General features: G+C 40.8%; 1 protein-coding gene across 3 annotated transcripts in view; it reads right to left on the bottom strand.

Moving 5' to 3' along the window:
• The window catches only part of ANKRD33B (ankyrin repeat domain 33B), a 38,630-nt gene extending 21,140 nt beyond the window's left edge, over nucleotides 1-17,490 (bottom strand). The window contains exon 1 of one of the 3 annotated variants that reach the window (XM_090137103.1): nucleotides 16,668-17,490. In XM_090137103.1, coding sequence (XP_089993229.1) covers nucleotides 16,668-17,084 — 417 coding nt within the window. In that variant the 5' untranslated portion in view covers nucleotides 17,085-17,490. The remainder of the gene's footprint in view (nucleotides 1-16,667) is intronic. The other 2 variants (XM_090137104.1, XM_031589218.2) reach the window with 2 other exon arrangements.
• Between the last annotated feature and the right edge of the window lie 9,748 nt (nucleotides 17,491-27,238).

Consider the following 27,238-nt stretch of genomic DNA (forward strand, 5'->3'; position numbering starts at 1 on the left):
TGCACATTATTAGGCATTGCCATGAACAGGCATTTTCAACAAGCAGTGGATGTGAGACATTGTGGGGTGGAACACTTCCGCAGGAGCACAAGGCCACAAACTCTGGCTGCTCCTGCCAGCGCCAAACAGAGCCACAGGGAGCTAGGGGATTGCAGGAGAGAAATGAGTTTGTAATAAGGATCAAACTACACCTTCTGTGGAAATAAGTGCATGGAGATCATTTTGAAAGATCTCTCAATTTCCAGAGTACTTCAAAATCTAAGGTTATAATAATTATCTACCTGTAATTTAATTATTAAAGTATATATATATATATATACATACAATTTTTAAAATTTTCTTTTCAGAAAGGCAGTGATCTCCACTGGTGCAGATTTTTATGAGCACAGCACGCAGACTCTTGTTCATTACTGGTGAAAATGCATAGCTAATGGTGATGATTATATTGAAAAATATTGAGAAAAGTATATCTGAGAGTTTGTTCTATCAAATAGTTCTACTGTGCTTTTTGCAGCAGTCATTCCATGGAAATAAACAGGAGGCATTACTTTTGGAGCAACCTACACGTATCTGTTCATACACATTTAATATTAAAAAGAAGAGGTGGCACCATTTTATAAACATATTTTGTAGCATCTTCGGAAGCAATATGAAATCCATTTTGTGCACTAACCTAACAGTCAAAAAATATATCCCTTGATTTTAAGGCCTGTCATTAAACTCTTCAGCCATGTATTTAATAGATGCATTTTCCTTGCTCTTTCCTATGTTCTTTCAGGCACAGACTGCCTGTAGCTCAGGTCTGTTGCAAGAGGCTAAGGAATGTTTGAATGCATCATGTTGGTTTGTGTTTTTTTTTCTTCAGAAGACCTCTCCAAAAATATTAATTCGCAAAGTCTTTGTAAACCATACATTTAAACTTGACACTGGCTGAGAAATAAAAACATAATGTTCTACCCCCTCTGTTCCTAATATCTCTCTTCCATAAACAACATTTATTTATAAAGGTCATAGTGTGGTGCATTTTCACTGTAGATCTCTTTGAAGAGATACATCCAGAGATGAGTTTGCAAGCACCCTCTTGTGGCAGTGAGCTCCTGTAAGTGATATTAGTAAAGACAAAGCATCCCAGAAGTTCCAGTGCCTTTTTTTAAACTTCTGTAAATTCATTTAGCTGGTGTTTCTCTGATCCTTCTCACTGTGGAATCACATCAGACTCAAACCTTGTTAAAGAGCTCAAGAAGAGATTTGGCCACTAGTGGTCAATCAGCCACTGAAAGCAAAGGTTTAAATACTACAGAGATCATCTTGATGAAGAAAAATTCATTTGGATGAAAACTTCCTTGCAGAGGCCTTATACTTAGCAAAAAGAGCAACTGCATGCCCTTCCTGGAATACTAGAGGTGAAGGACTGCCTACACACAGAAGTATCACTCTACTTCTTCACCTTGTGATCTAAAGAAGCTGCAAGAGCAATAAGACCAATCTCTTAATCCACTGTTTGACATTAAGTTTAATAACATCAATGGATAAGTAACACACTTGTATCTTCATTCCCATCCACTGAACCCCACTGTTTCTTTTTTTCTATGACACTTCTAATAGTAACCCTCCTTACTGATGTTGGATCTTCTAATAATAAGCTGTATTGATCTTGGAACTGACTGAGTGGACCAGGAAGCGGCAGTAAACATTCCCTCCCAGTGGGAACGAAAAGAAGGGAGAAGGTCAGCTGCCCTACCACAGAACAAGGGGCAGAACAAGGTTAGTATTTAATCCTGTATGCACATGAAACTCTGGATTCACCTCATATACTTCACTATAGATGAGTTATCATATAGCAACAACCATCATCCCCTTTTCAATCAAGAGGATGACATGGTAACGACAATGAGTAGGAGCCATTCATGAAATATAGAAGCTACTTACTGATATTCTGAAGGAAAAGTGTGTTGAACTATTAGTGGTAGAGATGAAACAGGCTTTCCAGATGTAGCAGGTTTTTGGTTTTTTTTCACTACTACCAACCAAAGAACCCGCTGTTGTGAAAATAATGTTCTTTCCATTAGCTTGCCTCTTCAGATTATCATCAGTTAGTGCAAGTGACAATGTTCTTCTGATGTTCAAGCATTCAGGTCCTTGAAAGCCCTTATCATTACGCATTCAACAGTGAAAGAGCTTCCTTTATCTAGGATGTGCATCTAATTTCACCAAAACTGTATTTGTCTCATTAATGCCCCATCTTGCTTTCTCCCAACAAGGCAAAATGAATATATATCTATTTTATATATATATATATTATATATACATACATAAAATTCTCTGAGCAATAGAAGCATCCGTTGTGATTTGATGAGAAGTGTCTGTTTTTCACTCAGGGACCTAAGGTGGATTTTGGATGTATAGATTAGTTTCAGGTGCTGTGATACTAAAGGTCTGCAATCCTGTAATCCTACAGCTCTGTGGGATATTACAGATGATCATGCAGGAGGCCAACAGCTGGATTTTTATTGATATAAAATTTATCCGATAAAACTCACAGCCTTGGATTTAAGCTTGTGAAACTTGGAGGAATGTACCACAATTCTCACATTTCTGAGAACTCTTTCACTCCTTCCCACTATTGTACTGCTGTTTACCAGTGCTCCACAAATGGCACTGAAAGCTGGCTCTCCACAAGGACAGAGGCTTAAATTCAGCCTCAGGAAAGCCATGCTATCTGAATACTGGAGATTTTCTGTTCTGGCTGAGAACAGTACTTTTGAACCAGGTATGCAATTTTCAAGTAATGTACAAAGAACTATCTTTGCTAATACTAAAGAATATAAAAGTTATGCCCAGGTTTTTCCTTTTTTGTAGCTTTTAGAAACATTTATTATAGTATTTCTTTACTGATCGTATTAAATCTTAGAACAATACCATGAGAAGGTTTTCAAAGTTTGCCAAACATCATAGCAATTACAGGTCTAACATTTTCACACAGCGGCACATTTAGCTGCAGCCATCTTGAAAAAGAAAGGGATTAGCAAATAGGTCTGTAAATCCCTTAGCTCTGTGTGTTGCTTCCCAGAATGTTTTGTTTTTCTGTTACAGGAGGACACTTCCCATCAGCTCAGCACTGTGTTAGGTCACAGAAGCTGTCAGGGCCGATCTGTTGCATCCAAGCAAAGAGGTTGACAAGCTTGGGGAACTGGACATGTTTTTCTGCTAAGGTATAACAAAGATCTACCAACAACAACAGGGATTCCTAAATGGTAAAAGAGGACCTTTGGTAGAAACTGACTTGGTTGCTTGGAGACAAGCCCATTGAGCCACCACAGAGATGGCCTGTCAAGACAATTTTCTTCATTTTTCTCATTCCCAACTCAACAGCACTGAATTTAGCTAAGAAATGGAAACAAAGAAACAGATTACCTTGAAGAAATATTGTAAAGGTGATTCCATGAAAATTTGGGCAATTTTTTCAATTTCATAAAGATGAAGGCCATAATAAAGAAACTCTCCAACAACTGGACAAGTGCAGGATGGTTAGCAGTAAACAAGAATAATGAGCATAAAAAGGAGTATTTATGCATCTAAAAGGGAGGCAGCACGTGTTTGTGTAACTAAATACTCTATAATAAATTTCGTATTTAGTTATTAGTGATGTATGGCATCTCAAATGAAAAATTTCAGCCATGTAGCCTAATTATATATATTACTTTTTTAAAAAAAAAAAAAAAAAAAAAAACGACATTTCCACTCGAGTAACAAGAGTCATTTTTATGACATTATACCATGTTCCTTTAGCAATTACTCAACCCTTCACATTTGTGGACAAAGCAAATTGTTTTGCAGGAGTCTGAAGCAAAACCAGATTGACATTTGACTGATGCTTACATATGCCAAAACAAAGACATGGAAAACGCTTAATTCTATAGCTTTTTGGCACTTGGCATCTTGTCATGGTCCATATCTGAGCACATGGAGTATGAGCTGTCCTCCTTCAGCAGCAGACCACTCTGACCAGCAGCTCTTGGAGTTGTCTAGCCTTCCTGTGCTCCCTGTGGAGCTGAGCTGGAATGCAACAGCAAGACCATTCACTGCCACTACCTCTATACATATGCTGTTTCTTCAGCTATAATCTATGAAAGGGAGGAGGGATCAAGTTGGATACCAAGAAAAGGCTCTTCACCAAAGGGTGATCAGGCCGTGGAACAGGTCCCAAGACGGCAGAACACAAGAAGCATCTGGACATGGGGTTCGAATTTTGGGTGGTGCTGTTTGTAGCCAAGAGTTGGACTTGTGATCCTCAAGGATCCTTTCCAACTTGGGATAATTTGTGATTCTGCAAAAAGAAATGCATTGCAGTCTGTATTTTCTGTTTTGCTTTCAATCTTGAATAGGCGTGAAGTGACGTGTTTACTATGTGGCCCTCAAAGCCTCTGGATGCTCCATTTGAGAGAACTTCATGAGTCTTGTGCCCAGCACTACCGAATGACACCTCGAGTCCCTTTCCTTGCCTCAGGAAGGACATGCAAGTCTGGTGAAATCGTATCATGCCACACAGTAAGAATGATTCATATAGGAGCAATAAACAAAACAAGATGAATGCCATAATGATTTCAAAGAAAACACTGTTTTCAGGTGATGATCCTTTCTATTTTTGAGTCAGAGTTGTTGCATGTTTTCTATCAAAAATTGTGTGCTAACTCATAAAACTCAAATGGATATTAGAAAGCACACTGAGGAAATATCGAAGTCTTGTTTCTGTCAGACACCTGACAATTTGCAATTTCCTTCTCTTCTTGAAACTCGTGAACAAGGAAAATAGATTTTACAGCCAGAATTGAAAATTATTGATTTAGCAGCATCTTGCCTTCTGTGTATCTTCACTGATTCACATTAAATCACTTGTGGTGTGGCTTTCTGCATCAGAAGTCTCTGGTCTAAATACTCGCTTAAGATCAAAATTGCCAGTAGACTTATGGAGATTTAAAATATTTTCAGATAATTTATAATCAAATTTTGAAGTCATTTCTACTTTCCCTATCAAGGGTAGTACAATTTTCATCACTCTCAGAAATACTTTGATATGGAAACAGGCTGTGAAGCTCTTTCCATTAGCTTTTATTTAAAATTCAACCAGGTGATGTAGGTCTGTGCAGCAACTGTGCACTGTAGTAAAACAAAAGGAAGGCTTGTTCAGATCTCCCTTCACCTGCACAAACAAGAAGGGCAAAATTTTAAAGAAATGAGATGGAAAACAAAAAATATGGTCAAGCACTGTCACCCTTCACCTGCAATTCATCAGGCAAAACATCTTTCTCATGACTTTCACAATTACTAACCAAATCTTGCAGCTTCTGGTTGCAGACCTCATTTAAGCTCAGGTACTACAATTCCAAAGAAAGGCAGCAGTATTTCTTGTTGTCACATGATAGTGACATAGTGGATTTGATAGCTTTAGGGACAGCAGACAGTGCTAGATCTGATGTACAAAAAACACTGTGGAGCAGCATCACCCTGCTAGAAATCTCCAGGCATTTTTTTCTTTCTTATCTGAATTCACATTCCTGGAGGAAGAGCTGTTCACGGTATGCATGTTGTCCATGAAATGATTACCCCGTGGTATCTGCTTTATTTTTAAATTCAAAAGCAACTTTTCAGAGTTCACAGGCAACTATACTTCTTATAACAGGTGTGACTTGGTGAGGCAGCTCTGGTCTGTTGCATCAAATTATCTTGCTTTTGCAGCAAGTTTTCCACACTTCTGTCATGGATTCAGTGCACTCCATGGGAACTTGTATGAAAATAGGTATTGTAAATGCATCAAGACATCTGTGTTCAGCAACCCGCATACAAGCTATTTTAATTCAGGTAAGGCACTAGCAAGGTGATGATCTACTAGTACTGTGCTAAGGCTCCTACTTCACAAGCAATTATGTTCAGGAATACATGGACATCTTGCACTCTCATGAGGAAGAATTTCCAAGCTGGGAAATGCCCACTGCCTGTACAGCAGCAGGAGAAAACACCAGTTCCCAAAGCAGCAAAATGAAGCAAAGCAAAAATAGCATCAGTATCCTTCCCATAGAGGACATGCAAAGGGCAAGGAAGAGTCAGCTCTCCACTCAGTCAGCAGCCACAGGACTGGGGTTGGTGAGGGCTGATACAGCTTGTCCTTTGCTTTTCCTTCATCCATGCCTGAAAACATTTATATGAATACGCAGCTAGTCTTCACACGTTCCCCAATCAAATGGCAGCCCAAGCCTTTTTTTCATAGGAGCAAAACATAACAAGATACCTAGACTTTCTAAAAAAAAAATGCCAAAGACTTCTGCTTTTTGTGAATGTACTGAGTATATTCTGTTATTTGCCACCATCCCTCTTCCAAAAGTCTGCAACAGTGGCTCATGTAGCAGCTGGCCATGTAGCACAACACAGACAGGACTTCCCACCAGGCACTAATCTGGGGCAGCAGCGGTGGTTGGCGGGGCCTCAGCGCCAGCATACCCGACTCACAGGCTGCTCTGAAGGCAAGGCCTTGCATACAAAGAGCAGAAAGACAAAAACAAACAAACAAATCAATACCACACAAAATAACACATGTGAGAGAGTTTTAACATATCACTAGATCAGCTGACTAAGTATTATAGGGTCAGGCTCAAAACATTATACATTCAAAATGTGTGAAGCAACAAAAGCCAGATCGTGCGTCATTCCCATTTCGAATCAGCTTGCTTTCAAATTACTCCCTGTGGAATTTAACAGACGTGATAGAAAATAATAGAACTGAAAAAAAAAAAAAAAAAGGGAACTATTTCCACACTGTGGGTTTTTCCCACAGAGCATATGATTTGAATTGCTAATTCTCTGCCAGATGTGCAACTACAAACTCTGTGACAAATATCCCCTTCACATGGTACTTAATTATTTCTTAATGTAACTTAACTGGGCATGCTAAAAATGTATAGTTAAGCAAAGTTGGGAGGGTTTTTGGTTTTGTTTTTAATGAAAGAACCCTCAGAGATGGGTAAATCCAAATCTACGTGACATAACATCTTAAATAACTTAACAGCATAACCTTCTGAGAGTAACTTTATTTATAAAAACATTAAAGGTGAAATCCTGTCTTCACTAAAGCCAGTGGGAGTTCCTTGTGGCTGTCACATAGTCCACAGATTTCATTTTCTATTTAAAAACACTACCAGAAGTTTGTAGTGTCTTTTGTGCAACTCTAAAGTTAAGCCTAACTCCTCAGTGCAAGCACAGACAATACAGGAAGAACACGTGGAAAAATAATGAGCAATTTGTTGGAAAAGCAGAAAAAAAAAAAGTGGATTTTAGAGAAGCACTTGTGATCAGACTCAGCCCACTTGAACTTGGCTGCACAGAGCTCCAGTGTCAAAGATACTTTGCCTTGCACAAACAGCCTGGGCTTGTCCAGTGTGACCCTCTGCATTAAAAGGCTGCTGACACTTTCCAAATTGAACTGTATTTCAAAATTAGCAGTGAATTTTAGTTAGTAATCAAGTATCTCTTTTCTATAGAAGAAGAAAAATATGTTTTAATGAAATGTAATTTAAAATAAACCTGGTGCACATTAGGTTCATCTGACACTAAGCAACTAACATCTGTAAAGTAATGTAAGAGTCTCATTATTATTCTTCTCTGTGAAAATAAGTACTGTTCAGACATAATAATATTGTGATAAATCACCCAGTTTTTGCTGGTCTCTGTTACACAGTAATCATCACAAAAATATAGATGCTACATGGCGTTTTTATATTTCAGAAGCCACTTCTTGAGCAGTAGAACAGATTTTGGAATGGTTTTAAATTAAGTCAGGTTAGGTTAAATATTAGGAGGAAGTTTTTCACACAGAGGGTGGTGACGGACAGGAACAGGTTGCCCAAGGAGGCTGTGGATGCCCCATCCCTGGATGCATTCAAGGCCAGGCTGGATGTGGCTCTGGGCAGCCTGGTCTGGTGGTTGGTGACCCTGCACATAGTAAGGGGGTTGAAATTAGATGATCATTGTGGTCCTTTTCAACCCAGGCCATTCTATGATTCTATGATTTCAAATGTACCTGCTGAAAAGCCTGGATAGATCCAAAAATCTATTTTGCTTACTTGCAGTCTTTGTTCAACATTTATCAGTATTTATTTTCATAGTTCATGTTATTTAAAAGCACAAACACAAGGCCATGTGACTAAAATTAATACAAGTGAATCCTGTGCCAGGAAAGCCTTTTTGAAATGTCCTCTGAAAGAGGTAAGCCACACTGAGCAGAAAACCAATAAATCTCACATCTCTACAAACTGTAACAGCAGAAGGAAAAGCGGTAAAAGTCTCCTGCTGGGGGGGTGCCCAGCACTCCCTTCACTCTGGCAGTGGTGACAGAGGTCCTTCAGAAGGCAAAACTCAAATTATTGCTTCCAGAACTACTAGGACCAACAGACATGAAGGGACTTATGTCCCTCTTGAAGACTCTGAAAGATATGGAACGAGGAACTGTTGTCATACAGTCTGTACCCTAACCCATCACTCGCACGATGCTTCCATGTTCCTATCTCAGAAGTTGGACTGAGAGAATTTATTTTTTCTTCTTCATACGGCCTGCCTTCAGATCAAAAGCCTTAATATGCAAAGTAACCAGACAACAATCCACTGGTACTCATCTCAGAATTTTTGAATTTTTGAATTTCTGGACTTTTGGACTTCTGGACCCACGTCCTTTCCTAGTGTGGTACCTCCTACAGCCTACTGATACTCAACAGGATTTGAAACACCCTTATGACTGGACATTTGTGTTATCTTTGATTCACAAAGAAGTGCTACTGGAATCTAAAAAAAATTCTAATCTGCATCAGAAATCTTAGACCTTGAGGAGGGGAAAGCAGAAGAACAACAGTGCTTGGAGATGAGTCACTTCCACCAATACGTGTGTTAGTAACAGCAAAAATGCTGGGATCAAAACAATACAGGGATTCCCCATAACAGTCACATGTCCTTTGGATCTGTCAGTGCTCACTGAAAATGACTGACTCAGAAATGAATGCCTTCATGCCACCACAAAACAGCAAAGAACTCCAGCTTCATTTAATTTTGGATCTATCTTATCCTCTTTTAAAAATAAAAGACAAAATCTGTTAATGAAAATATGTATGCCATCAAATCCTCTGAGGATTCTCGGTCCAAAGTTGGGCTCCTTTTAAGGCACCTTTGACAGTACTAATGCTCTGTACAAAGTAACCTTCTATGCAGTTGAACAACTAGAACTGAAACGCTTCAATTGAAGTGAGGCAAAGCAGAATAAGGAAGAAATTATGAAAAATTCCTTATTTCCTGCTACAAGAAGATATATGACTGTTGGGATTGATAGCAAAAAGGAAAAATAACCTTCCTTTTCATGTCCCAGAGTTTTCAAAGCCTGTACTAGGCTTCAGTTAAAAACCTAACTCTTCTGCACGGGAGTCTTTATTTTCAACATAAGCAAGGAGAGAAATATCACTGTCTTTTTTCCATCTCTTTTATTACAGAGTTTAAAACTGAATTTCTAAAGACAACTGTTCTTCATGGATTTTTCTGAGCTTCTTTTTTCCTTTGTCTCTTTCTTTCCTCCTGTTCTTTTAGACTGCTTTTCACAGCTTCAGCATCAAAAGGAACTTCTGTCTGAAGTTGCGTAGAAAGCTACAATGCCTACATATTACTTCCAAATAACCCTTTTATCAAACTACAAGAACTCAAAACTTATCTTAGTCCTGATTTTGAAGAGAATTGTATACCCCAACAAGACTTCAGGAAAAGGAACATAGGAACATTTAAGTGAGAAAATTAGTGCTGGTTCTCTCTTTTGAGCAATTCCTTTACAGTTCTCTGCCAACAATATGAACTTGCATTTCATAATGAGGTGAGGGAATTAGCAGTGCCACACTGTGCACTGTAAAACAAACCTGAAAGACTTCGCTGGAAAGGCATTTTTTTTAATGAGGTTAAATTTCTTTTCTGTGTTACAGACATGTTTTACTAAAGATATCATTATTCATCTGTCATTATAACTGATGATAATATCTTGGGAACCACTCTGGTTAGAATACCTCTTGTCATGGTTTTATGATTTTTGGTTATCAGTATTGCACATCATGGATGCTTGAAGCAGTTGCATTTCATTGCATCTGGGGGCAACCTGTACTCCACTGGGTAACCAGGATCATTACCACATCATTGAGGAGCTCTGCAAGTCCATATAGGTGACTTAAGATACTGATGTGAAACACTGCTTAAATTGGAACCAAAGATTTTTATGACCTTTACTTCTGGGCTATAGTCAGGTCAGGCTGAAAACCTCTCTTCTGTTCAATATACTTTGCAAGAAGCAATTTGTCAAAATTCTTAAAAGAAAATCACTCTTTATCTGGTTTCTTTAAAAGCTGCATCACTTGAAATTAGATTAAATTTGTAGGACTTTCTCAGGTTGATGAGGTCTTCAAATCTGTATCTATCAATTTCAGAAAGAGCTACATCTGTTAGATAATGCAGCTTTTGACACTAAGTACAAATTATGTCTTACTGCCTGCCTATTTCTTGGAGGATGCAGCACATCTTATTATGCATTTCCAGTGGTCTGATAAAGATTTGCATTCCCATTTACTTCTAAGCACCCTCATAATCCATATTAACCATTGCCTTTACTCCAAAGAAATCGTGTTCCATGCAAATATTTCTTCTACAGATCAGTCGTTTCAAAGGATTTGTTTCTGTGCCAGACATAGGAAGGCATTCCTTCCAAAGAGAGGATGAACACAGACAAGGACAGGCATTCACCTACTCTGCATGTACTCTTCTGACAATGCCTCCATGTGCCAATCTGTATCATAGAATCGTATCACAGAATCATGGAATGGCTCAGGTTGGAAGGGTCCCCAGAGATCATCAAGTTCCACCCCTCTGCTGCAGGCAGGGCCATCAATCTCCACATCTGGTACTAGACCAGGCTGCCCAGGGCCCCATCCAACCTGGCTTTGAACACCCCCAGGGATGGAGCATCCACAACCTCTCTGGGCAGCCTGTTCCAGCACCTCACCACTCTATCTGTAAAGAACTTCCCCCTGACATCCAATCTAAACCTTCACTCCTTGAGCTAAAACCATTCCTTCTTGTCTTATCACTATCTACCCTTTGACTATTTCACCAAATTCCCCCATAGACAATTAACTTCATTCTCCACACTCTATCATCTGCTTTCTGATGGCTTCCCTTGAAGTTGTAATTACAGTATTTGAAAAATTCCCAATCTGGTTTGAGTGGCATCTGTATTTTGCTAACTCTTATTCCTTGCTTTTTTTTGCTCACTCACTTCCTTTTTAAATATATACTCATAAATATATCCAGGAATTGGGTTCTTTTTGTGTGCATTTAGGGATTTTTTTAACTATTCAGAGGGATTTAAATTAGATTACGTTTGCCTTTAGGGTCTTTTTAAAAGTAATTCCACCCTAAAAAATTCCCTTTTATGGTTTAGCGTCATGACATTAATACAATTGCTCACATGAGAACACCTTGTATGAAAGAACACTAGGGAACTGAAACAGCCTATGAATATAAGAAAAAAATTTCCCACCAGTGTAGCTGATGACATTTGTCAAGTCCTTTTTCTGACAGGGGATGACTTATACTGTGTGCCACTAAAACCATAAAGTAGTATGTGGCAAGATCTTTATGTATCTTTATATTTATCTTATCTTCTTCCACAAAATACTACAGACTCTGTTTTTCCTTTTTACAGGTTAACATCATGCAGATAAAATAAAAACAACAATAATAACCATGCTACCCAAGCTCCGACACTTCTTGTGATGTGTGATTTCTGCAGAAGTCTTATCAGTATTTCCTTACCAAGGAAATGGAAACCACTGGCTTTGTGTCCTCAGTCAGTCACAGTTTTAGGAATATATGCCTTTAGCAAAGGCAAATTTGGGTGCCATCTCCACAGAGTACTCACTGTGCCTATCTGTGAAGGGTGACAGTACCTGACCTGGCAGAGTCCAAGCATAGCAAAGACCCCTGAAACATGCTCTGGAGAAACCCACTGTTCTATGCCAAGCAAAGGAGGAGAAAGTGGAAATCTTCTTTCACTTCACCCCACAGAAAATCTCTCCTGCTCCATCCTCTGTGGACTGACTTCCAGCCCTACATTCTCACCAGTTTTTCAAGTAAGTGCCTAGAAGCACACTGCTACCTGTTTTTTGCTTACTGAGTAGCAGAGTACTGAGAACCAGAGTTCTGAAGCATCCTTGTCCCTCCCCAGGTATTTCTTCATTTGTTTTTCTACTGAGCATCAGCCACTAATGAGAGAAGAAATCAAAAGAAATTTAGATCGTGAAGAATAGCCCCAGATCAGTTCTCTGCCTTTAACAGAAAAGGGAGAGAAGAACAAAGATACAAATCCAGGTCTGTTTGATGAGAGAGCTGTGGATCTACCACACCCCAAGGGAAAACCAACTACAGAGCAGCACTGATTAACAGCATCCTGTAAGAAGAATTTATGTGAAAAATCAACTGCGCTCAAATATGGATTTAGGAATATTTTCTGAAAGGAGGAGTTCACAAGTTGAGCCACATAGATTATTTTGTCTTCACATCTTTTACGAGGAATGAACTAAGAACACAAATGCACAAGCTCCACTATATAATGGTATGCTTACACAATGATCTGTTTAATTCCAAGTATTTTTCTGGCAGTGGTTCCTAAGTATGCATGGAACTAGGTGAAAGACCCACTGAATAGTGACTTAAAACATGAAAAGCCACAGAAGACTACAACAGAATGTTTTGGTACATATATCAACCCTAAAATATAGGCCTTCAGCACAGTTAGTAAAACAGACTACACAACTTATGTAGTTAACGCAAAACCATTTTGAGGATAAGCTACCGTGATTATTTTAAACCTGTTGGGGGGGATATTCTTTGCCTTCTTTCCACCTTTTTCTCTCATCCTTCATTGCCTGACATGGCAAATTTCATTTTGTGGTTAGGTAACACCAAAATTTGAATCTCTGTTTTTCTGAGTATACATTATCCTGATCTTCAGACAGGATTTAATATTATGTCAAACTTATGAAATGTAAATAACTAAAATTCTTGAAATGTAGCTAGCAAGGAGGAAAGAAAAGCAGTCCCCCCATCACATGGTGGAAAGCAGTGTCTGACTGGCACATTGGTCCCAGTCAGGTCAGGAATTTTTACTGAAGCCAAGATTTTATCTTCTATATATTTGCAGAACCCTCTTTACTGCCAGAATGAGGCAGGTAAATACTGCAGCACAAGACAGGTAAATATTTTAAGCTAGGAGAGGCAATCCTGCTTGACCTGAATCTACTTTATTATACGTTGTCATAGTTGCTTTCCAAATATTTTGTTATCAGATCTGCCAAGGAGAGGAACCAAGCAACATCAAGCTGGCCTTTTTGGACTCCATACTCAGGCAGCAGGGCTGCAGATGATGTAGGGATGAACCTTTTTGGGAACCTGCATGTACACATCATGGCATATAAACTGCTGTTTCCTTTATGACAATGAAAATGAGACACAGAGAGACATCAGTCCTGAGGCTGTGGTGACTAATAAGTCGGATGTTGTGAAGAATGGTGAATTTAATGTTTACTGCAGGAAGGTGGATTTAATGAAAGTTTGTGCCTGACAGGTGGTTCCTGCGTGGGAGATCCTGCAGCTCATGAACACAGCACAGGAAAACTCAGCTACTGCAAAAATCCTGTGAAAAGTCAATGTGGAGGCCTGGAAAACAGTCTCAAATAAGAGAAATGGTGTCTTTCTATGAAAAGGATCAAGAAAAATATGAAAAGTTTCCTCTAGACTTTGGCATTTTTGGAAATAATTTCTTCCAAATCATAATTTGCTCACAGAATAGATTGCTTCAGGGCTGGGGTCAAAATATAAAATCAGAAGAGTGCCAAAACTCCAGCTGTTCACTCCCAAATTCTTTTTAAGGATTTAACCCTTTGGAAGTTTCTTCCTCATGTTATATTTGGATATTTGAGTTTAATCACTTTGAGAATCATGATGTGATCTTATCTTTCTACCATAACACATTGCACTTTCTAAAAAAGTACTGTTTAGGAAAACAAATTAAATTGTGGAAATGCAGGTGCATAGTACATACATAACAGAAGTTATCAGATCAGAGCTGTGAACACAGTCAGTTTACTTAATCAGGCAGCCCTTCCTTCACCACTGCACTTCTTCAAAGCAAGTGATCCTTCTCTCTCCTGCCTAGTAGAAAAAATTTGAGAAGCAACAAAAGTTCTTATCTGTTCAGTGAAAAAAAAAGAGAAGCATCCAACTTTTCAATAATTGCATGCAATAATGCATCATAAACAAATAGTATCATGGACTCTGAAAGCTATTAGTAGAAATTTGAGGAATTTAACATGACTTTGTTAGTTAAAGTGGAAAATGTAACTCCTTCAGTTGTTTTTAGGCAGTACTAATAAGTTTTGCTTATGTGCCATTTGCAGTGATTTTATATAGCAGGCAAATTCAAAAGCTGAAAAAATTCCACAGGGAAAAGAAAGAGCTGAGGGATTCCTTTTTGTCAGGTAAAGTTCTCAGAAACATGGCTGTTCTATTGCGAAATAATGTGAATTTGCTGATTTTCTGAACAACAGTGTCTGGGAAAGAATAAAAACCAACTGGGAACAGACACACAGTATTAGAAGAGGAATCAGCGATTTTCTTGGGCACTTTACTTAAAGCCAATGGAGACTGTGCTGTGGTTTAGCCAGGCTGCTCATTTGTGTACTGGTCCCATGCTGTGCCTGAACCTGCTGTGGGACACCTGGAGATTCAGCAGAAACGTTTCTCCTGTCCCATTCACATCTGTTTGAAAAAGCCAGACTGCCTTGCTCTGCATCGCTGCCATTAGGGCACTTCTGTGCAGGGTCATATCCCCTCAGGCAGAAAGAAAGATGGAATTCATTCTCCTTGCACCAGCAATGAGGCTTCCAGAAGCTGCTGAATTCCAGAATTTCTTTTACTTTCTTTTCCCCCAAAATGAACAAAATAGAATTTGGTGTCAAATCTTAATTTCACATCAAATTGCATATTTGCTTAAGTAGAGCAGAACTTTCTTTATATAGTATGAACAAGTAACTTCAAATTTGAATCCAAGCTAAAGTTCTGATTCCTTTCTGGGATACTGGAAAGATGACAAGTAACCAGCTTTGTGAAGCAGGATAGTGAAGGGAGGGCAGTCAGCTGTGCTCACAGCCCTGAACCCCAGCCTACAAGAGGACGAGGCTGCTCTGCCGTGACGGCCTCCTGCCCACAAAGGGAGGCTTCGTGCCACATGCACCAAGGAGCACTGAACCTGCAACCCTTGATGGAGGCCACTGCCATGCAATGCTGCTACAGGCTGGGGCCCAAGCTCAAGCCTACCCTCAGATGCAGACAGGTGCACCAGCACGCCCTCCAGGCCTGCTCCAGTGCAGCCCTGCAACTTGTGTTACCTGCCAACACCAGCTGGCTTTGGTAGAAAGTTGATTTAAAATATTTCTAGGCTCTACAGCTCACTCCTACCCCCATGGCATTGCTGGCTGCCTCCTCAGCTGCGTTCATACAACCTGTTGCATTCATCTCTTTCATAGAAATTCGCTGCAGTCAGGTCACTGAAATATGTGTATTACAATAATCTTTTGTTGACGGAAGGAAATACATTTTGCAGGAAAAATCTCAAAAGTACACATAATAAAGACAACTTTGAACAGCATCCAAACCAAATCATTGCCCAATTTTCCATGCAGAGACCTCTTATGTTTTGAGAATATGCAAGTTACTTGCCCAGATAAAATCACTCTGGCTTTATTTCAAAACATTCCTGTCATATATGTCACATGTGGTGGAAGCCCCCATCCCTGGAGACACTCAATGTCAGGTTGGGGTTGCTCTGAGCACCTGATCGAGCTGCAGGTGCCCCTCTTTGTTTCAGGGGACGTGGGCTAGATGACATTTTAGAGTTCCTTTCAACTCAAACCATTCTGTGATTCCATTCTATGAACATAACAGTCAGAGAAACTTCTTGGAGATTTTTTTTGGAAACTCCAAGTAAAAATTATATTTTTTAAAATATGAATTGTAGAAATAGAAGTGAGTGGAGTTGCTATTGCTAAACTTAGATGTTGTTACTCAAACACTCCAGTAACATTACTAGGAAAAGTTTTCTCCCTCTGCTTTAGTGAAATGCACATCTTGCCCTGCAGTTAGCCAAGTGTCAGTCAGAAGCCAAAATCACAAACACTGTACTGATATAGAATCCCCACAACACAAATACAGTGAAAATTCAGAACAGTCTGATTTCAGCACAAGAATTCTGCAATATCTGCCTGGCAGCGCAGGGGCTGAGAGCAAGCTGAAAGTTTTTGGAAAGCAATAGGCGGAAAGACAGCACGGCAGAAAGAAGGGGAGGGGAGGGACAGTAGCACTGTCTAAAGCGAAGCTCTCAGAAACTCGCAGCTGATGGCCGGAAAGCGGGACTGCAGCCCCCTGCTCCCCAAGGAGAGCATCCACATCGCCGCCCGGCGGAGCCTCGTCCCGTCCCGCCTCGTTCCAGCGCCTCTGGGGCCGAAGCCCACGGCACAACCCGCGCGTCCCCCCGTGCCGCTCACCCTGCGGTTGCGGTCGGTCTCCCGCACCTCCTCCTCCTCGGGGCCCTGCCGGATGAGCGCCCGCAGCACCACGGCGTTGTTGGTGCAGCACGCTCGGAAGAGGCTCAGCGCCTCGGGGCTGTCGCGGTCCTCCTGCTCCAGGGACCAGCTGTCCTCCGTCTCGTCCTCCAGCCCCCCCGGCGGGTAGAAGGAGTCGTCCGAGGCGATGCTGCAGGTGTCGGGCAGCTCGGAGAAGTCTTCGTACTCCTCGCAGTCCTCCTCCTCCTCCTGCTCCTCATCGCCGTGCCCCTCGGCGGCAGCCCCGTCCGCCCCCTGTTCAGAGCCGCTCTCCGCCTCGGGCAGTTCCTTGCCGGCCCCCGGCGCGGGGCAGACCCGCTCCCCGGCCAGCTGCTCCCCGGCCCCCGACAGCAGCACCATGCCGCCTGCCGCCGCCTCTCCCTAGGCGTCCCGACGGCCGAGCGGGGACGTCCCGCCGCCTGCCCCCCGGCCGCCCCCGGGCCGGGACATGCCGCTGCCGGCAGCCCGCTCGCTGGTACGGCGAGGAGAGGCCGGTCTGGGGTGCGGGCAGGGCGGCGGGCAAACTCCTGGCCCGTAAGCCGATCAGCATCCCCGGGAGCAGATTGGGGCTCGGGCTTAGCGCGCTGACATCAGGGCGCATCTGACAATGCGATTTGCTCGGGCGGCGCGGCACACAGCCGGGCTGCGGGCGGCGGTGCGGAGAGGGGCTGCCGGCACGGAGCGGGGGCACTCCGCGTTTGGGAGGTGCAGAGGGAACGGGGTCCGCGAGTGGAGCAACTGCGGCTCGATAGAGAGGTGCCAAGAGCGTATCCCTAATGGAAGGCATCTAGACATTAGACTGGGAGGAGTGACGCGTGCACGCTGAGTTTCTACATTGCCATAGATGTTTTGTAACTCTTTTTCAAATGCTATGGATTAGCACAGGGATCCAGGGAGAAAAGACCTACCAGTCAACCCAGTGGGATACTCCATTTCTTCACTCAGCACTTGTGAGGCTGCAACTAGTGTGTTGTGCATGATTTTGGGCCCCTCACAACAAGAAAGACACTGAGGCTCTGGAGTGTGTCTAGAGAAGGGCAATAAAGCTGGTGAGAGGTGTCTGGAGCACAAGGAGTGGCTGAGAGAGCTGGGATTGTTGCGTCTGGAGGAGGGTCAGGAGAGACCTCATCACTCTCTACAACTCCCTGAAGGAAGGTTGTGGCCAGGTGGGGGTCAGCCTTTTCTTCCAGATAACAAGTAATAGGATGAGAGGGAATGGCTTTAAGTCGCATCAGTGCAGGTTGGATATGAGGAAAAATTTCTTCTCCGAAAGAGTGGTGAGATGGTGGAACAGGCTGCCCAGAGCGGTGGTGGAGTCACTGTTCCTGGAGGTTTGCAAGATGTAGGTATCACACTGAGGGACATGGGTTAGTGGGCATGGTGGTGGTGAGCAGACAATTGGTCTGGATGGTCCACTAAGGTCTTTCCCAACCTTCTGTGATTCCATGATTCAGTATTTCAACAGCATCTTGAGGTGAACGTCATGTACATGAGAGGCTTCAGCAGTTGTCTGGGGTCCATGTCTGCAGAGAAGGAAACAAGCATTCTGCAGTGATTTGAGGCAGTGTGTGAGACATTTTTTAAATTAAAAGAAAGTACCGATTTAAAGTCACGCAGAAGCATGAGTAACAGGGTCTGAGTAGTGGATGTCCACAGCCTTGCAAGAGTACACCATACAAACCAGACCTCAGCACTGCCACCATGCCAGAGGGCCTTTGCCAATGCAGAGCTGCAGGGGGGGAGTGTGGTGTCTAGCAGACAGATATCTGTAACCAGAATTAGCAACAGATAGTGCCCTGATTGGCTGCCTCTGCAAAGAGGCTAACCCAGGAAGAAATGGGATTAAACTGCTCCCTCACCTCCAGGCATCCTGGAGATCACTGCTTCATGTTTGAAGCAATGCTTGCACTGATGCTGCCCATCACCAGTCAAGCGTTCATGTAAAGAAAGGCTCCCTGGCACTGTCACTCTTATCTGTCTGCTTCCAAATCACATCTTTCGGACTTGGTGTAAATTACAGCATGACAGCACTGTTAAGTTTCAGGGCTCCATTCAGAGAACTTTCTGTTTCCCACTCAGCTGGTGTGGCCATCTGTCCAGCTGACACAGTGCTATCTCTTAGAGCACCACTTGTATTTTGGAAGAACTTCAGTTTTCCTGATACTGACAGGGAGCATTTGCACTGCTGTCAGGCAGAACTTACCATAAGAGCTCAGTGCCCAGAAGGGCTCTTGCCTGTGGTAACTCTGAGCAGCAGAAAAAGTAAAAGAGTGAGTTCTAACAAAATAGGAACAAATATTTTCTTGCTGTGCAATGTGACAATGAGCAGCAAGACACCACTGAAGGGTGCAGCCTATTGCACACAGACCCTTCCTTGGCCACTTGAGATGATGCTGCAGATCTTGGTCCTGCCAGCATGATGCTGATCTGCTTGAGTACAGCCATATAGGTAAGCCAGATTGTGCTCAGTTCTAAATGCCTTCAATGGCATGGCAAACAGGGTTTCTTGTCATTTGTGCTTCAGTGTGCAATTCAAGAGTGAACAGTGTGAAGAAAGGCTATAGAATAAGTCTGCAAAATGCTTTCAATTGAACAGAAAGAAACTGTTTCCATGGCTCCTGTAAGAGAACAGCCTCAAACCTTACTTCTAGGATAGATACCAGTTAATGTCACTGGAGTTAAGTGTTGGTATTTAGAAATTTTGCAATAAAAAGAAAGAAATCAAGATTGCCATCTTAAAGCAAATAGCCTAGTATTATAACTATTTATCACCATCTCATCAAAATTTATTGTTGAGAATTAACAAGGCAGGAAATTATAATATCCAGAGCAGATCCTACCTGTCCTCATGCAGACAAAACTTCCTTTGAAAAAAATTTTTTTTGGAATGACAATATAGCATTGGGCCCCCATCATTTGCCTCATTAAGGTTTACAAGCCATTTCCTTTATAAACAGCTCTGAGGCTGAGATTTAATGAGGTTCATGTCTAATAGTAAAATTAGAATGAAGATTCAGTGAGTGTTGAGTGTCACATTCAATGATTTAACCTAGGGAAAAAATTCACGTACTGAAAGAGATAGTTAAAAATAAAATCTGGTCAGGACAAAAGAGTAGGTTTCTAGAAGAAAAAGTAAATAAATCCATTTAGTTGCTTGGATTGTTTAGGTATTTGGAATTTCTGATCAACAGGAATGTTGTTTATGTCTTATTTTTACCTGCAGGATGCCTATGTACCCTTTTTGAAATTTGAGGGCACTTCCCTCCTCCTCAGATGAGCTGTTTGCAAAAATCCTCCAAACAAGAGAAGTTGAGGCCTGGCGAGACAGGTGGAAAAGATATTCAAGGTAAAGATGAAGAATTAATTTGAAGAGATCAATGAGGAATTATTTCCTGCTGATAAAAAGAGCCAAAGAGAGAACATTTATTTCTGTACTTACCTGACTGGAGGAAGAGCATGGGGAAGAGCATTTACAAACATGAACCTGGCAGCATTTACTAAGCCACCCACTCCACTTACAAAGTCCACCCCGTTTAGAGGGAGTAGTTTTGAAGCCTCAGTTTTCCTAAGCTGTAGCTAATATTTGATGCAAAATCCTGCTTGATCTGAGAAGTAATGTCTGCTACACGTGGAAATTACATGATGTTTCCTAGAAACCAAAGACTTGGGCTCAGTGGTGACAGCGGAGGCAGAGAATAAGAGATATTAGCAATCATCTTGCTTTTCTCAATTGCTGTTATTTTGGGGATTCCCAGTGTGAAAAGAACAAAAAACTCGCCACGTACTTTTTTGGACAGTTTCCTCAGAACTCTGAAAAACTATTGTTGCAGCATGCTCCTGGTAAGGCACTGAATGTGTTATGTGCTGTTTTGATGTTTTTGGAGGTGGTGAATAAAAGGCTGGCAGTGAAGGAGCAAGCAAAGTGAAAGGGGAAGTGAGATAGATGGAGTTCCCCATTGCTGCTCTTTTCAAATTTACTGTAGACTATGTTAATGATGAAGCTCCTTGAGGCTTCCAGTAATTCCCCAGTGTGGAACTTCTGTGTTTGCATTTCCCTTGATTTCTGAGGGAATTCCTTGGGAGAAAACTGATGAAAATTTATTTTTAGTGTTCGTATGTTGTTTCATTAAAATACTGAGGAAAACAGAAGTTTGCATAAAATCTCAGCCTTGTCTGAAGAGTGGATTCAAAAAATCCCCACTTCATTTTTGTTTATTTTTTCAGTTTGCATATTCTTTCTTAAAATACTTCACACATGCACACAATGATATTGAAATATTTTTTGCCTGAAATGCCAGGTTCTGTCTTTTTTGTTGGATGAAGGCTAAGGAACATAGAGAGTGGGAGAGCAAAATATTTCTCCAATTAAAAGTTTAATTTTCTTTTCCTGGTTTTAATATCTTCTGATAATATAATACTTTGCTAGAAGTGAATAAATTATAAAAATGACTAGGGAAATATCCCCTAGATGTATTTACTTTCTGAATTATAAATACTGAATCATCTGATTTTCTCAACTGTATTAGCATGCATGGGAAGGTATTTGCAAACTGTTGTTTTGCTTCTAGTGTAGCAGAACACTTACCTGTGAAAAGATGTCACTCAAGTGGGTATCTAAAAGAAAAAAGCAATGTAATCTTTACACTAAAATCTTTCATTTCTCCCTCACAGAATTTCTTTCTACATGCAAAGAGTAAGTCATGTATTTGCTTCACATTTTCTTAAAATAGTTCCTTTGACTTTATTGTCAGGTGAGGCAACCAGTAACAGGTTGTGTTGATGCTAGTATGAATAAGCCTGATGATGCTGTTTCATATGGACAAAATGTGTAGCACATCTACTCTTGCACTTCTGAAATTTAAGATTCATTCACTCCTCTTCTGTAGATTTTCCATGTATAAGTGGGTGCTATCAGCATTTTCAGCCCTAAATTTTGGCTCTGGGATGTTCAGGACATAGCATTACAGTTTGGAAGAGTTTCAGGTGGTATTTAACATCAAGCCATGGGTATATCAAATGCTAGCCAAGTACCACAGATAGGTGCCAGATATGTACCCCTGCTGTAGTCCTGCATCAGTAAACCGTAAGGAAGTCATTACTGAATTCATTCTAATTCAGTATTTTCTGGCAAACCCCGGAGAAAGCCTTAATATGTGACCCACTTTCTATTTCTGAAATACAATGTTTTTAATCCTCTTTCTATTTCAGTTTTGTCTAATACAAACTGGGAGTTGGTCCCTGCTATCTAATGCGATCCACTAGTGGAAAAACATTGTCATGGAAACAGAAACAGAAAGTAATTAAAAAATTTTCAAAGTAAAGAAATTAAAGACAAAGTTTAAAAGTTTTGCTGCCAAATGTATTCATTTCAAATGCGTTCATTTCATGAACACTCCTGCCTGTGAGAATTTGGAGCACTTTAGAATAGAGCTCGCACCATGGCATGCTTCAGCACAGAATCTGAGTTCCTGTTGTAAAGGTGAATATCGTTCTCATTTTATTGGTGCTGAAATTGAATTAGAGGGTGCTTAGATGCAGCAGAGCAATGCATAATGTGACTTTAAGCATACAAATGTTTTATTTTGACACTACTCAAATATTTAAACAAGTCATGGTTTAAATGGCTTGTCCAAAACTATATAGCCAGGAAGATGGGAGAGAGGGTCTGACTCCTTACTGAGATGTTTAAAGAAAGTATCCTATATACAAATAGCACATCTCCATTGAGGCTATGAGTGTTCATATTGTAGCTATTTCACTTTCTGGAATGCAATGAATGCTGGCCAGCAAATATTGTTAAAGGTACATTTGTGACATCTAAGTCTACACAGTAATTATATTCAATATCCTGCATTTTTGTCAGTCTGTTTCTTCTAGACAATTGAATATAAACTAGAGCACTGATAAACAAAGTATTCTCCAGCAAGGATACCAGACTACTTTATTGCTTCACATAATTTATTTTTTTAGTTTGCACTTACATGGCATCAAAATAATATCACATTGTATTTGAAAATGTGATTGTATGTGCAAGGAGTCATGCCTCAGAGGAGGAGTTCTTTTCTCTCTTTTGCCTCTTCCAGAGATAACTGGTCTTTCTGGCATTAACTGGTGTTTCACCAGAGCATGCAGTGCTGTGATTAACCAGGGGCTTCAACCGAAAGACAAATACACTTAAATATTCTGGAAAAGCTTGATGAATGTATTTTAGCAATTTAATGAATTAGAGCCCTGATAAGGATATGTGTGCTTTGAAAATGTATTAGAAACTTGTAGAATGACTGTGGGGCTATTATTATTTTCATATTTTGCCCTGCTAGCTTTCATTGCCTCTAATAGGATCATACTCTTTCTCGTCTTTGCAGAAATGTGATGATCTTCAAGGAGATTTCTTTTTCCTGGAAACATTTGTCATGTTGCCAGGTTAAAATAAAGACACTCCTGTCTCATCCAAAAGTTTCCTTGCTTATTGGTGCTTTTGTAATGCAATTTCCACAAATTGCACACGTCATGGGACTTGTTCCAAGAGATGCTCAAGCAAAAACTGAATGTTATACGTATAGCATATCCCCTTACAAACCATGTCTCCAATTTGATCATCATTTATGCAGTTCAAAATGTTTTACACTGTTATACTTCCTTTCTCAGCACCTTTTGGCAAGAAAATACCTTTTGTTTTATTTTCTATGGAAGAAATCATAGAATCACAAAATCATAGAATGGCCTGGGTTGAAAAGGACCACAATGATCATCTAGTTTCAACCCCCTGCTATGTGCAGGATCGCCAACCAGCAGACCAGGCTGCCCAGAGCCACATCCAGCCTGGCCTTGAATGCCTCCAGGGATGGGGCATCCACAGCCTCCTTGGGCAACCTGTTCCAGTGCGTCACCATCCTTTGTGTGAAAAACTTCCTCCTAATATCTAACCTAAACCTCTTTGTAGTAAACTGCATGGTTCTATTGATTTACTCTCTGTTGCCTTGTACAGCTGTCTTCTGTACAGATATAGTCTATGAAAATGAGGAGCTGTCACTGTTCAGAAACATTTTTTTTGCCCTCTGTACCGAGGTAGTTGACAAGTAATACCAAACTGAGAATACAATATCTTCTTTCTGTGTTGTTCTCGTAAAATGTATTTTCTTTACAGATCCAAAAAGGTCTGCTACTGATTCAGTAAAGGATGTGTAAGAATCGTGTGGTTCTGTTTTCTCTTGATGCATTCCGTGAATCTAGTGTGACTTCTTTTTATTGCATCTTGAATATCAAGCAACAAGAAAGTCTTTAGCTTTCTCTGTAAGAAGGCAGCATCGAGGGATGAAATTTTCACAGTCAAACTACTTCACAAACAGCAATTAATAATCAGAAGACACTCATAGGTAAATATTGTTATCTCTGCTTTTCAGTTGGTGAAACTGAAATAAAGAGGCCAAGGTCAACGTCTTCTAATTTAAAACCTATGGTTGTACTTCAGCAACTAAATGAGTAAAATGAACTACAAATTTTTAAAACCTATGAAGTCAAAAGTACTGCACATTCTTGGGAATCCTGAAAATCTGAACACTTATTTATATGCCAGACATGGTGTAACTAAGTTTAACATTCTTGTTTTAATGATTAAAGCAATGTTAGGTCACGGTCAAAGATATTCTGAGTCTTTCTAGTTTTTGGAGTTCAGCAGTAGATATTCCCATTTAAATTACTTCCTTTATTCATTTTTACTTGTGTAATATCAAGATAGAATCGTAGAATCATTCGAATTTGAAGGACCTTTAAAGGTCATCTGGTCCAACTTCCCTGCAATGAACAGGGTTACCTACAGCTAGATCAGGGTGCTCAGAGTCCCATCCAGTCTGGTCTTTAATGTCTCCAAGGATGGGGCTTCCACCACATCTCTGGTTCCACTGCTTCACTGCTGATGGAGGAGCTCGTACACTTGAAGGGAAAAAGCATTGCCCACCGTATGGGTGCAGGAGATTGAAGCATGCACTTCCCTTATGACAAGGGAAGAGGGAAGAGAGAGTATGGAAGTCAAGGCATTTCTTCAGGACAAGGCTGGCACTTGATTCTTTTCTGTGTCCGAACAGTTCTGTTTGAAAGGACGCCCAGAGTGGTGAGCAGAGGTGCAGCCTGCAGCAATACAGCTGGTGTGTTCATGTCACTTATGAGCAATTTGTTAATAAAGTGGCACTCAAAATGCATGTCAAGAATGCATGGATTTTGTAAGACTCTTAAAGACGTGAGTTTTTTAACTGTGAAACTCAAATGTTTTGAACTCAATGACCCTTTTAGCCTGCTCTCACACATTAAGGCATGGGGAGAAAACAGGTTTTCCCATTTTCAGCAGACATAACAGAAAAATGTTAGTATAGAAGTACAGTTGTACTGCCTTAGTAATCAGTGGTGGAAGAAGAGATGCCTTTGCTCTTCATTTACACACTCTCCATCATTCTTGTGCTGTGCTTTTCTATCTCCATAGAGGAGAGGTCACATCAGCTCTCCCCTTTCTCCCTACTGCCCAGAGGTGGCATATCCTGGCTGCAGAAAGAGTGTCCTGAGCACACTCTGCCCCATGGGTGGGCAGGCAATAAAGGGGACACAAGCCAGAGGCTCTTGCAGAGATGTATGATAATTCTTGCAGCAGAAACCTGGAGACAGTATTTAGGCATTCCTTGGAAAGGTATAGGTTTTGTCTTAACTGTGCATACTGTTTGTTATATTACTCACATGAGTTTCATTACACCAGTCAGTGTGCTAGCATTACAAGAAGCATAATGAAGCATAATTGGTACAAGGGCTCAGTGTGAACTAATTGACCTGCAGAAAAATGCCATTTCAGAATGCAGACAGGAAACATAAATCTTGACATTTCCTAGAAATTTCCAGGAGGGATTTTATTAACAAAATAATAAGAGAGAATTTAGAACTTGCTAGCAAGCTGATTAGGTTATTTTTTTGTTGTTGATTGGTTTATAAAAACGATATCTTGTTTATCACATAGCAATGTGGTGTACCAACAGGGACTTCTATACTGAGCTGTGTTTGATTGCAAACACTGCTGAAGATGTTGTTTTGAGAACAATGGGTTACAGCATAATTAAGGAAAGAAAGACTGTTGCTTTTGTTGCGAGGGCAAAAATCTAATAATATTACTGAGATAGGAAAACACAATCTCACTGTAACAAACCTGTCAGTACCATTACAAGATTTTGCACGGTGATATGCTGCACTGCATACTTTGAAGTTAAGCCACAAGAGATAAGTTTTTAACAGGTTACCGTGGGATTTTGAGAAATTTATCTGATCAGCTGAGAGGGACAGGTTGCCAATTAAAAACAGTGTAGTGGCCTTTAATTTATAAAATCCAAAACCAAAAACTCTGCCTCCTTCTGTACCGGTCTTTTGTTCTTGATTAAATTAAAAATACATTAGTCAATTATTAAAAAAACAAAACACAAAAGCAACAACAACTGAGATCTAACATTTTATTTTACAAATTTGCCTTCTATTTATCCATATTAAAGCTATCTGGAATTGTGCTGCTGGGATTTAGGGTTCATTCTAGTGGCATATGCAACGCTCTTCACTCAGCTTTTATTTACCTCCGAGTAACAAATCCCTTGGCAGCTAAGAAAAATGCATTAGTAACACTCCAAAACAGTGCAGAATTGTGAGAGATACAGATCTGAGTGCTGCGAGAGACAGGTTCAATTTACTCCCCATTTCCCCACTTCAGTGTTTTGGAGTGAGTCATTTTGCACTGTGTATGCCAAGGCAGCAGCCCAAGCACTGCAGGAGGTGGAATTCCTCCCTTTGTGTGGTTGGTGGGGCAGCTCAGCACAGATGGTGCCACCCCTGTCATTAACCTTCCCACCTTTGTGCCACAGGTGGGCTCCCATCTTCTAACTGTGAAGGAAGAGTGGGTGGCATAGGCTGAATAGAACCTCCCCTAGTCCAGCACCATGGTTTCAGCTGGGGAATACCAGTCAGGGGCTGCTTAGCAGGGGAATACCTGACCTGTCAGCAGAAATCTGAGAAAAAATGAACTATTTTAATCTTTTTTGAAGATAATGTGGTTATTTATGCTGCTAAGTACAGGATCTTTAGAAGCTTGTAAGTGGCAGTCTTTGAAATCTGTTACTTCTCTGATACATATACTACAAAACAATGCACAAATCATGAGTAGCCCCCAAATTTGTGATTTGTCTCAGCTCATTCTGCTGCAATCTGAGATGCAGCTTCCACCCTCTGAATACTTGCTGATGTGAGGCATGACTACACAAGTTAGTTATTAATTAGTAAAAACTGCTTAACTTAAAATTCAGTTGTTAGGAATCAGTGATTTTGAAATATACCTTGCTGAGCCAAGTTCCCAAGTTCCCAAGTTCCCAAGTTCCCAAGTTCCCAAGTTCTTGGCTACTTCTTTGTGTCTACTCTCAACCTTTGTTCCTGCACTTCAAACTTTTCATGTGTGGCTCAAGGACATCACAAGTGATTTCATGTGACCAATCTTCCAT

Source organism: Phasianus colchicus, chromosome 3 (genome assembly GCF_987193195.1).
Source record: "Phasianus colchicus chromosome 3, bPhaCol1.hap1.1, whole genome shotgun sequence".
Taxonomy (NCBI): domain Eukaryota; kingdom Metazoa; phylum Chordata; class Aves; order Galliformes; family Phasianidae; genus Phasianus; species Phasianus colchicus.